The sequence below is a fragment of the Sander lucioperca genome, chromosome 3 (genome assembly GCF_008315115.2).
Source record: "Sander lucioperca isolate FBNREF2018 chromosome 3, SLUC_FBN_1.2, whole genome shotgun sequence".
NCBI lineage: Eukaryota > Metazoa > Chordata > Actinopteri > Perciformes > Percidae > Sander > Sander lucioperca.
Window position 1 is genome coordinate 43,776,952 of NC_050175.1, and position 13,222 is coordinate 43,790,173.

Sequence of the window (13,222 nt, forward strand, 5' to 3'; positions counted from 1 at the left end):
AGTAGTCACAAAATGGACGTTGGAGGTAATTATAGAGCTGGAGATATGGAAGTGTGTGTGTGTTTGTGTGTGTGTGTGTGTGTGTGTGTGTGTGTGTGTGTGTGTGTGTGTGTGTGTGTGTGTGTGTCTTTATATGCGTCCATATCCCGTGTGGAAAGAGATAGATGTGGAGTATGGAGCTCAGTTGTTTGATTGCTCCACTGCCCCCACTTAATGATAAAACATGTTTTTGTCATTTTGATTGGTTTAATGTTTCTGAGGCCTTTTGTTGCAGGCTCAGTCTTATATATGCCATATATATGCCTAACCCACTAGGACAACAGGAAAGGCTACTGGGAAAGCCCAACAATGATGGTGTCTGTTTGTGTGTGTGTGTGTGTGTGTGTGTGTGTGTGTGTGTGTGTGTGTGTGTGTGTGTTTGTGTGTGTGTTTGTGTGTGTGTCTCCCACACAGCCCCGCTGCTGCCACTCACTGTAAACTAGTCTACAGCTCGCCACAGACAGACATTGACACACTCCCAGTCTAATGTGCTCATTAGGGACTGCACAGCACACACATAATTGATAGCCATGACACACACGATGCACACACACATTATTGCAAAAAACTGTTTCCATGTTTTAATGCTGCAGTAGAAAACAAGGTTATATGAAGTCATATAATGGGGGTTCATTGTCAAGAACAACAACAACAGAAAACGAAAGAACGAAATGGAAAAAGACTAACGGCACAGAATGCATTACAGTATCTGTGCTGTTTACATGCCGATATTTTACACATAAGGATTTTTTTTTTATTTCTCTACTCTGGCAGCTGTCAGTTACTTCAGCAAATTAACTGCCAAAAATGTAGCAGAACTTGTCACTCAAGAGGTTAGTGTAACCATGGTTACCTTTCATATCTCCAAAAGATAAAGCTGCAGTGTGGAATCATGGCAGCGCAATTAGACAGAACAAAATAATAGGACCAATCGAAAAGGCATTCAACGATATGAAACAACCAAGAGTGCTTATAAATAACAGTTTACATGTGAAATATCTTTATAAAGTAACATCTTTTTTGTACAACCTTTAATATCTTTTTAGTGTTCATACAGCGGCACATGTAGAGTAGTGTCTGGTAAAAAGAGCCTTTAACCCTTTGAGCACGAGTTGGGAATAAAAAGATTCACCTGTTGTCATCCTTTTGCTACCTATCTTTTTTCGTATCCTTTGATTAAATAACACATTTATAAAACTATTGTGCAAAACAATTTTATTCATGTCTTCATATACTGTGCACCAGCAGATAGTCATAATCCTTTTAAATTAAAAAATATAGAAAGTATGCATAATTTAGACAGGAATTAGTTAATGTTTTTGTATATACATATTTTACACAGACCTGAATTAATATAGGTCCTTGATCGACCAAAGTAAAATACTTCAGATTTCTTCTTTTTTTTCTCCTTTTTTACCACATAGTAAAATGCTTGTGTTAAGTCCTGTGAACATATCTCAAACAAATATTAAGCCCGTGATGAAAACCCTTGCAGTGAATAGAGAATCTCCTTTTGAAAAAATGCTTTCATGTCTAGGATTAGACTCAACATACTGTATGTCTGGGAAACAGGCATTGCAGACACAATGCACACTTTGTCCATTTAATTCTCACAATAGCTTCAATAATTCACAATCTTAAATCGTGAGTCAATAGTGTTTGGATCTTAGGTGTAGAAGTGCTTTGACGTACTCAGAGGGTTAAATTTTAAATGCTGACTCCAGCACAAAAAACCTAAAAGAAAATAAAGAGAGCGAGCGGGAGAGTGAAAACAAACAATCAAATAAATCATGGAAAGTGCACCAGATTTAGTTATAAAATGTTTAACTAAACTGTTTCATTTATGCATGCAGCTTATCACATCCCAGTGATGTCAAAATATAAAGGAACTTAATTCCATTTACACAAGTTTCAAAATACACACCACTTCATTTTAGAATCTCTTTTTTTAAACCTTCATATACTGTATCTTCTCAATGACAACAGCCCCGATCTGCACATTTTGAAAAAAGTCACTCTATTCCTGTCAAAGGAAATCACTAAAATAGTGTCTTGGGTCAGAGTGAGTCTACCTCACACAGCGACAAAAGGAATTAAAAAAACAACTGCTACAACACAAAATTGAAAACCATGTGCCAAAACTTAAAACAGTAGTTTGTAGTATGGCATCTTTGTGCAGTTCCATCACATTAATAATCCTTTCTTTTCTTTGAAAGAAATGTCTGTGAAAGGCTTAAGAGAGACAGAGCAATACAGAGTGAGCCATTACAAAAGAACATAGCATTGTCTTCCAGCCAGTGCTACTGTTTCTCCAGCTCACACACATACATGAGATGGTCCTCAGGGGACTTCCCATGAGTCTTGCTCAGGTGAAGCTTAACCGCATGCTTGCTCGCAAAAGTCCGGTGGCAGAGCTTGCACTGATACACAGCCCCACTATCGTCGTCATCGGGGGAGGGTGACGGGGATTCAATTGAGGGCAGAGAGGTGGTTAAGGACGAGGCCAGGGAGATGGGTAAGGAAGAGGGAATGGATGTGGGTAAGGAGGAGGGTAAAGGGTGGCTGGATGAGTGAAGATTAGAGAGCAGTTTTTCAGATAGTCCTTTGGTGTGGCGTTGATGACGTTGCTGTGAAATCTGGCTGAGCAGCTGCTCCCCAGAAAGCTTGGACAGGTCTCGCAGACGGAAGCCCAAGTGGGATTCCAAGTGGCTGACGTAGGTGGATGGTGAGCGGATCTGAGAGGCGCAGTCGCTGCAGAAGAACACTGGGTGACCTGAATCCAAGTTTTTTAAGAACTTGGTGCCACCGGTTCGCCTCAACTGGTACTTGACATTAGCCAACCAGTGGGATATTGTAGTCATTGAAAGCCCAGTGAAACGGGAGATGTGCATTCTCTCCTGTGGGCTCAGGTCCGACATGATGTACTTGCCATCACTTGTTTGTCTCAGACTGGAGGCAAACTGGGCTTGTAGGATGAGGAGGTGTTGAGGGTTCCAGTTGGACTGCCGGCCTTTACGTTTCTGAGCTGGTGAAATATCTTCTGTCTCCTCTTGTGTGACACCTTCGATGTCGGAGCGCTCAGACAGGCTGGTAGGTGTGGAGGACTTGGAGACAGTCTGACTTTCTGTCAGGTTCCTCAACATGTCCGAGATGTCTGACAGTGCGTTTTCTCTCAAAGGGGAGGTTGACATAAAGGAAGCTACTGCAGCTGAAGCTTTGGTCATAGTGACAGTGGAGGAGGGAGAAATTGAGGATGGGGTAGTGGTAGTGGAAGAGAGAGCCGTTGAACCCAAAGAACCACTACTGCTGTTTTTGTCAGCATGTTTGCCTTTGGTGAGATCTATGGGTTGGTCGTTGTTTAGATGTTGCTGGTAAAAGTAGCGGTCTAAGCGGTCATTACTGGGCTTTTTGGTCTGTGCTGGTGGGGTGGATGCAGCCACCGCTGCTTTCTCTGCCAGACTATTGCTCATCTTGAACAGCATGCTCATGGGGTCAAGAGAGGGCAAGGCAGGCTTAGCGGCCTTCCCCAGGTGGACGTTCATTACTGACTGCAGGGCACTCAGAGGGTTGACGAATGGCTGTTCTGGAGGTGGATGGTCTGTGATGATAGCTGTACTGCCACACAGGGAGGTAGCAAGGGGGGATGTCACCGCAGTGGACTCCACTCCGTTCTCCACAGACTCCTTTATGGAAATATCTCCATTGGAATCTCTGTGATTGGCTCCGGTTCCATCACCTACTGCTTTTTCCGCTCCACTTGTATTCTCTGGAGTTTTATAGCCTCCTGCTCTATTCTCTTTGGGTGACTCTCCTCGGACTGAGTCCCCTGCCTCGCTGTTGCAGGGTGAGGGCGTGGTACGTCTCAGAGGAGATCCCCTCACAACACCACTGGGCTCTCTCATTTTCTCCTCTACCTTGGCCACTTTCTCTGTCACTTTCTTGACCAGTTCCTCCATAGCATGGAAGTTGTTTTTGGGCAGCGGGGAGTTCTGGCGGCTGGGAGGGGAGATGAGAGGCTGGATCTTACCAGTTGGAGAGAGAATCTCCCCTCCAGGGAACATGTATTTAAGGGGAGAGCTCTTCCCGGAGTTGCCTAGTGAGAGCTTCATTATATTTGGGAGCTGGTAGGCAGCATGGATACTTGGATATCCACCCCAGCTTGGAGCTCCATTCTGGGCTTTGTTAATGGCTGAGGTCACTGTGTTCTCCAAGGACTTAAGGATGTCAAGACCCCCTTTTGGACTGTCATCCAGATCCTCCTCAGTCAGATAAGAGTATTTTGAAGAAATATCAAACTTCTCCTCAGCCTCTTCCTCACCTCCTGCCTTCTTCTCCTTGTTGAGATTGTTACCATTGTTGATGATGGACTCTTTAGTGCATTCCTCCTCCTTCTCCTCCTTTTTTATCTCCACAACCATGGCAGTGGGGGAGATGCTGGTTGGAGGAGGCACTGGGGCAGGTGGAGGGGAGAAGGTTGTGGCAGCCAGGGGAACGGACTGGACCTTTTCTTCAGCGGTTAAATTTGGTGTGGGGGTCGGGGAGGACAACTCTAAAATGGGTTTGCCTTTCTTAATAGCAGAGTTGGTGACTTTAATAAAGTGTCCGGTCACCATCATGTGAGCAGTTAGCTCTTGCAGTGTGTCATGAGAGCTGCCACACTCCATGCATTTGAGGATCTGTGACTTCCTGGATTCAAACTGCCAAGCATAGCTGGCACCGTTCTGGTGTCCATAGCGGTTGTTAGGTGTTATGTAAGGGTTGGTGACCTTCTGAAGTATGTCATGAGAGTCGTTGAGGGAGGTGGGCTTAGGTGTGGTGCCTCCATTAGAGTCTGGTGAGCTAGGGATATCTAGGTCCATAGGGATTCTCTTTCGAGCCGAGGAGATAATCTTAGCTGCCACTGGTGTAACAGGCTCTTTCAGAGGCACTTTCTGGTAGTGTTTTGTCTTGATCATGTGGACACTTAGGTCCTGAAGGGATTCAAAGGAGTGCCCGCAGTACATGCACTTCAGAACTTTCTGTGCATCCTCCTTTCCCTCCATCTCTAGCAAGGAACGCTTTCTGGGTTTTGACCACCGTTTAGCACCCTCACCATCTGTCTCGTGGTTATCATCACGGTAGTGGCCTGTCTCGTTCATGTGCACCGTGAGCCCCACTAGTGTGTCGTACGCCGCACTGCAGTCCTTACAGCGGAACTTGCTGGCGCCAGTGAATATAGAGCCATACAGCTTGGAGCTCTGCCGGTACAGCTGGACGGTACTAAAGAGGTTGGGTTCTGTAGACGCTGTGGATACAGCCACTGTGGGTTGCTGAACCATGCCCAGTCTGCTGTGGTGGTTCTGTGAGGCCTGCTGTAGGGTTTTAGCCATAGCTGTCTGGTGCCAGTCATAGCCTCCACTTCCACAGCTACTGCTACTGCTGCTACTACTGCTGCTGCTGTGACTGCGAGGGGGTTTTTCTGCAGGGGGCTGGCTCATGTTCAGATTCAGTGTGGACCAATAGGAGTTGGTCAGGAAGGAGGTGTAAATGGCCTTCATCTTCTCCAGGCTGTCAGCCACTGACCCTGTTGTGGCTAATATGGCCTCATCTCCACTTACTGGGGCAGCAGCACTGGCAGCAGCCATCATGACAGAGGAGGACGATAGGGAAATGGCATTGGAGGGGTCTTTAGAGAGGAGGACATCATCCTCATTTTTAAGTGAGGAGATCTCAAAATCAGACATTCTGTCACTGGATTCGCTCAGGTGAGACTCACTGTCTAGCTCTTGACCAGAAAAGTCAGCAGCATTGGGGGAGTCATGAAAGCCAGTGGATCCTGGCCTGTCCTTAAGAAGGAAGTCCTTGTCCTGACATAGGAACTTGGCAACAGGCTCCTCCCCTTCCTGAGCTGAGTCGTCTCCATCCAGGTCCTCATCCAACAGGGCTGCTTCCTTCTCATCTTCAGGGACGTATGCTGCTCAAGCAGAAAAAAGACAAAACAAAGAGAGAGAGAGAAGAGCTGTTAGAACCACACTGACACCATACCTAATGATGGAGATTCTCAACTCTTCTTCACCAAGCAGGAAACTGATAGAAACACAAGATACTGACATTCACACTTTCTCCAGAGGATACTAGAGCAATCATCCAATGGCATTCACAGACAAAGTATTCCCTATCATAAACTGTTGCAGTAATTATGTTCTAACTTCCCACTTTTACATTGACATTGTTTTCAAATTGGAATCAAGTTGCCACCCCCTCCCATTCTTTCCCCACCCCCAGGTCTTTGTTCTGTACTGCAGAAAATCAGAGACAGCCAGAGAGAGAGATGGAGGATGGAAAGAGAAAGATGGAGGGAGGGAGAGGGGAAAAATGTCTCTTCAAACAGAACTTGCCACCTTATTCTTCTCAAGGGGCAACAGCTTGAAATTAAAACTAAATTTGAAATTAATGAAGCACATTCTGGCGGTGGCATTCGTTTCTGAAGTAATAAATTACTTGTATCAACCTCGGAGACAGCGGTTCCTGTCTGTCAATTAATATGTCTTACGCTTCTTCTGCAGACTCTAATGCATTGCCTAACAGACACACTCGCCATTTAAATTAAGCATGCATTTTCACTCATTACACTGCTCAGCCCTCGCCTCCTCGTAAATAAAAATGAATGTATGTACGTTTGCCTGCAACAAATCTCTCCCCGCAAAACCCATTTGCTTCAATTACCAAAGATTAGAAAAAAAAGTTTAGAGTTATTATTTACAGTTTAGCTTCAGGGAGTGGGCTTGAGGCTTTCAATTTATATTCAAATCCCTCTAGTTTAAGAATAGTACAATGGAAATCATAAAGAGGAAATACGTATCAAGACAAATCACAGTCTCGCCTCTTTGTACATCTATGAATGTTTGCTTTGGTTAATAAGTCTATCAAAAGGATAAAACATCAGATGAGAAATGCTGCATGCTCACAACTTGTGATGAAGGCTGGTTTTCTGAATAACAATTGAAGCGCACACAGGCACATGCATACACAAAGCTCTTGTCTTAGCAACTACACTGGCAATGAGGATGAGCATGTGTATGAACGTCAGTGGCCTTGTGCCTAGCATTCCTTTCTGCAACAGGCCATCACTCATCTAAGCTGGTATGTAAACAGAGCGAGCCGGTCAGTGGGACGGGTGTGGCACGGAAGCAAATATTCAATCACAACCTACCATTTTCAAAGACCCGCAAAGGTTAAATAAATACATGACAATAGATATTGCGTTATACTGTATCTATGATGAGAATGCAGGGTGAAATTCCTCATTAACAGAAAGATTTAAAAAATATATATATGCGCAAGGTATAGGTTGAAAACAAAACTCTGAACTAAACTGAATTATGCCTACAGTTTTGTGAAAATATTGTTTGGAAAACACGGGGAAAAACTGGCTTCCACAAGTAATCTCTACACAACCTGCCAGCCATATCATGCAACACACTTCAGCTGTTTCCGACTTCCATCTCTAACTGAGCACTGCAAGTTGTTTGTGTGTGTGTGTGTGTGTGTGTGTGTGTGTGTGTTTTTGTGTGTGTATTTGTGTATGTGATAGTACTGCATCAGCAGCAACACAGAGAGGAGTCTCTGTCATTGTCAGGCTACTGGTTGCCATCGGCGATGATACAACATCACCGTGGGACAAACAGATGCACTGAGACACAGATATCCCAGAGCCCATCACACATCACACACACTCAAACACACACACACACACACACACACACACACACACACACACACACACACACACACACACACACACACCATTTGTACTGTAACTGCTGTAGTCTAGCAACTCTTTTCCTTCAGGCAATCTCAGGAACTTCTGTGTTGAACATGCAGTCTGCTCCAGCGTTCAGTCTAACAAAAAGGATCCATTTGAAAGACTTAAAACACATTATCTTATATTAGATGCTGTTATGTGCAATTTAAAAAAACTGCAGGGTGTGACTTTTATTTTATTGGAGTACATCTATCTTAAAACCTTGATGCAGTTTAGCTGCATGTTTTAACATTTAATGGATTTAAAACATGCGCACACACACACCCTAACCCTCTCCCCGTCTCTCTGTCTCTCTCGCTCCCCCACTCTGTCTCGGAGACACATCCACCCGCCCGCACATACGTGCAGCCGAGCAGACCCACATGTACATGCCATCTGTTCTGAATCAGCCAAAACGACAGCTGTTTAAGAGAACAATGCTCTGGCTGAGAAAACAGCCGAACACAGCAGCCTGGCGCTCTCATCAAGGCCAAACATCAATGTGAAATGTCCTTTAAAACACAACGTACGCACTCCACTTCAAATTAGCTGCCTTTGTGTGATAAGAACACGGTGTGCACTTCTGTGTGTGTGTGTGTGTGCCCATCTCTGTACCTGCAAATGTGTGATATGTATAGAGACACATGCAGAGGATCAGGGAGAAAATTGTCTTTGCCAACAAGACCAGTATGTGCGCATTGAAACTTCGGTGTGTAGGCTACATCCACCTACATGTAGCATAAAGCGCATAAGTAATTTCTGGACTTGTCTGCGGCAGAGGATGTTGAAATATGGAAACATTTTGACATATAATAGTTGCAGTGTTACAATAAATTGATACAACGGCTTGCTTTGTATAGGCTCAACTATAGCTGCCTGCATTATTTTGTGCCATCATAAAATAAATAACCTGTAGTAGTGGTTACAAAAAAAAAAATTCTAACAACCGTGTAGGATGAGTTTAAATACCCCAATGTCCTTACCACCTACTATGTTCTAAATGTGTTACAAATGAATTGGTTTTAATGAACTATTTATTATATGAAATGGATATTTTTCAATACCAGACACAGTGATACTGGAATTGTTGATGTTTAGGCTTCATACTACCTCCACAAACTGACGTTTAAGACAAGTATTTCAGTTCCTTCTAGCTATGTATTTGACCTCTCTGCTAGCTTGCCGTCACACCACACAATGAGCCTAAAGCACATCCTGAGTAGTCAGCCTAGCTGGTAGTTTATTGTTTATTGTGATAATAAATGTCAAATCAACCTCACACCAATTTTTTAATCTTATGTGTTTGTTTTTCTCCTAAACACAAATATGTCGATTTTATTTATTTTTTATTTTGTAAGATAACGAAATTTCCATTTTAGCTCCAATCAGCTGAGCTACTCTGATCTTTCCCCATAGCCCCTGATAACTGCCCTTAATTGGGAATCACCAATGTACACTTTACTTAGTAGCAGACGTATAAGTTTTTCCCTAATAGAAAGTCATTGTAATATTCCTATAGGGGTTTAAAGATAGTGGCTGTTCATTGCCCCACTCTTTCTTTCTCCATTCTTTAGCCAGAACTTGGCAAAACATTGTTTCGCTTTGTTTTGCAAGACGGGGAAAGGGTCACTCTACACCTTATCCATTATTGTATTTATTGTTATAGCTAATGCAGTCAAATAAAGCGGCAACATAATTGATAGTGCAAACCAAAGAACAGAAGGAGAAAGGGGACGTGAATAAATGTGGTAGAAGGAGAAGAGACTGAGGGGAGACGAGGAGGAGGGAGGCACGCAGGGCTTGGAAGGAAGTCAAGACTGGGGCCACACACACACACACACACACACACACACACACACACACACACACACACAATCGTGAACATGCAGAGATGATCCCCAAGGCTACTGGCTTAGGTCCAGGCTCCAAGGTTCACAACACTATGACCCAGGATACTGGGATAAATATGGAGAAACACATCCGCGCACACACACATGCACACAAAACCGCTGGAGTAGAAGAAGCCTGGGCCAAAAAACACCAGGTATGCAGGTGCTCTTTTAATTAGTAGAGAGAGAGAGAGACAGAGAGGGTTCCAGATGAATTGTCAGCAGGGTGTAGGAGCTGGTTTGATCTAATTTTCAGGACAACGGGCAGGGAGAGATTGCTGAAACCGAGGCAAGCAAGCAAACGCCACAGTGCTTTCTGGGAGGGTTCTGCACAAATTGGTCTCGTAATTTAGATTTTGGCTTACGTGAAATAACGATTATTTTTTTTGCATGTTACATTTTTCAAGTGAACTCTTATTATATCTCGTGTTCTGAAGGGGAATTCAGAAAGTTCAACAGGAAAAGTATTTAGGTAGGTTTTTTAAGTTCAATAATGCAACATCTTTCCAAAAGTCAATGAGTAATCATGGTATATAATTGTAATTTCAATACTGACCAAAATAATTGTGATTATGATTATTTCCAATAATCGTGCAGCCCTAGTTTCTGAGATAGCTAGAAAGATTCGGAACCTATTCTTGACATTTAAACAAAATTATAAATCCTTCCTATAATAGTAAGTACTTCTAATAATAAACAGTCAAATGAACGTATATGGACATTTTGGATATACAGCAAGAAATGCTTACGAAGCTGTGATTCTGAACTACGTCTCTGTATTCCTGTATGTGCGTGAAGTGAGGAAATACTTATGCACTCTGCAGATGTTATGATGTTAGGAAACAGTTTATCATGCTTATATAACCACTTCACAGCCCTATCAGACACACAGGCACGTCAGCGCTGCCTGTTTACACTTCTGCTTAGACCGTGCAGTGTGTGTGTGTGTGTGTGCGTGTGAGAGAGAGAGAAAGAGAGAGACACAGACTGTCCTCATCAGTCTCATGTAGGGAAACATTTTTGTTGAGACAAAGCTGAAGACAGGTCTGCAGGCCGGAGATGAAAGCAACCCCCCATCTGAACTTTTTCACATGTACCTGATGCGTGAGTGTATTTAGACATGTATGTAGAGCTGCAAAGATTAATCGATTCATTGTTAACTATTTAATCGCCGACTATTTTGATTTAATTGATTAATCGGTTTCAGTTATTTTTTTTTTCTCAAAAAAAAGTAAATAAAAACTCTGATTCCAGCTTCCTAAATGTGAATATGTTCTAGTTTTTGTCACTCTGCTGTGACAGTAAACTAAATATCGTTGAGTTGTGGACAAAACAAGACATTTGAGGACGTCAGCTTGGGCTTTGGGAAACACTGATCCACATTTTTCACTGTTTTCTGACATTTTATAGACTAAACAACTAAGCGATTAATCGAGAAAATAATCAACTGATTAATCGACAGTGAAAATAATCGTTAGTTCCACATATTTTTACATTTCCCACTTGATGAGATCCTATAATCTCCATCTTCACCTCCATCCCTCCATCCCTCCATCCCTCCCTCCCTCCCATCCTCCCCAATCACCAATGCCACCCACATTAATGAAGTTAATTGAATCTACGATCGATAATATTTAATTACTGTGATTTGACATGCACAGACAAATTGGTGGGATGGCGTGTGTGTGTGTGTGTGTGTGTGTGTGTGTGTGTGTGTGTGTGCATCGAGGGTGGCTAAAGGGGCATGGCTGTCTGCAGCGAGCGCCTTGGGATTGGCGAGGCGTGCCATCGATCTCAAGAGGTGTTGGATCGACCCAGGCGCCTGACGAATGGAGCTGTTACTTCAACCGGCTACATGACTTACCATGCTTGCAACATATTTACAGTATAATCTGAATATGAAGCACTAATTGCTTCCCCACTTGCACGCCGTGTTGCCAGAAACATGGCCGACGGCCGACTGTATGAGTCCTGCACAAATCACCATGATAGTCCTGTAGGAAATGAGAAGGTGTCTGTGATAATCAAAAGCAACATTACAGTTACTCTACTTGATAGCGTTTGTTTTTTTAAACTCCTATTTATATTTAGTATTTCAATACTCTTGTAACATTGCTTAAGGCCGTTTAAATGTCTGGCATTAATGTAACACCACTAACTATGCTGTAACTATGAAAAAGAATAAGAAAGAAATAAAAAAGTAAAAACGTGAACTACACATACAAATTTCATCAATTTGAAATCAAACCACTATGTTGTAAAGAATTGTATTTTTTTCCAGTTTAAAATGTCACCACGCCATTGTTACCATTCTACCACAACAAACTATCACAGCAAGTTTCAAGCTAGTTATTTCTCCAGTAGGCTATATCACACAATATGTGACTGTAGGAGACTAGCTGCACTTTGAAACACCAGGGCCACTGTCGGAGAAACAACACAGACGGGACTTAATGGTGCATTCAATTGCACCTCGTAAGCTCATGGTGCATTCAAAGTTATTGTGAAATACCCTTCTGCCATCTATTGGTTCTTCTTTTTGTTGTTTAACAGCAATTGCCTGGTGAAATAAGTTATTGTTATAAGATTTTAAATAGATCTTTCAAATGTGACCATATGGCCTTAACAATAAACAAGCCGTTCTTTAATGATACCGACTGTCGTCTTGTGCTCGTTTTTTTTTAAAGTTTCGGTTCAGGCACCGTTCACTGGTATCGGAAAAAAACAAACCAACGATACCCAACCCTAATAGTAAGGCAAAAATAATTTCATACCTTTCAAAAAAACACAAAGACTGATTTTATTGTTAAAAAAAGTTTACTAAAATCATGTAGACTAATATATAATGCTTTCACTGATGTTTCATTTGGCTGTGTACTGTAGGCTACTACATGTATAACCCTCTAAAATGTACTTTAAGGCCTGTATCTGAATGTACTGTATATAAATAATTTCTATGTAGAACTAGCTCCTCGCTGATAAGCGGTAATGAACAGCACGATAGTCCAAAATATGCAAAATGCCTTTCAAAAAAAGCTGAGATAATATTAGCATATACAGCACATAGTGGCAGAGGTGTTAGCGAGAGGGAGGGAGAGAGAGAGAGAGAGATTGAAAGAGAGAGCGGGGAGATTAGATGTGGAGTGGCAACAGTTAGTGTGTTTGTCTGTGACTGCAGCAGCGTCGCAACACACTGAAATACTGCGATTATTCTGAAACACAGGTGCTGCTGTAGCACGCTCGTGTTTGTCCGTAAATGTTTGTGTGCAACTCTGTGTGTTTGCGTGTGTGTGTGAGCAGTGTTAGCCTGGCTAATCATCTCCCCATGCCACTCAGCTGAGGAGCTGCTGACACTGTATTTACATGCTGCTGTTACTGTTACAGTGCCAATACAAGACAAACTCACTGAGTGTGTGTGTGTGTGTGTGTGTGCTGTATTTATACACATGCTGTATTTATTTAGCTAAACAGATACATTTATTTTAAAGATTAAATGCAGCACCATTTCAAA

General features: G+C 42.7%; 1 protein-coding gene across 2 annotated transcripts in view; it reads right to left on the minus strand.

The window, feature by feature from the left end:
• Positions 1-597: 597 nt before the first annotated feature.
• tshz3b (teashirt zinc finger homeobox 3b) overlaps positions 598-13,222 on the minus strand; it is a 46,050-nt gene continuing 33,425 nt past the window's right edge. For both annotated transcript variants that reach the window (XM_035999799.1, XM_035999798.1), the window contains exon 3: positions 598-5,992. In XM_035999799.1, coding sequence (XP_035855692.1) covers positions 2,340-5,992 — 3,653 coding nt within the window. In that variant the 3' untranslated portion in view covers positions 598-2,339. The remainder of the gene's footprint in view (positions 5,993-13,222) is intronic.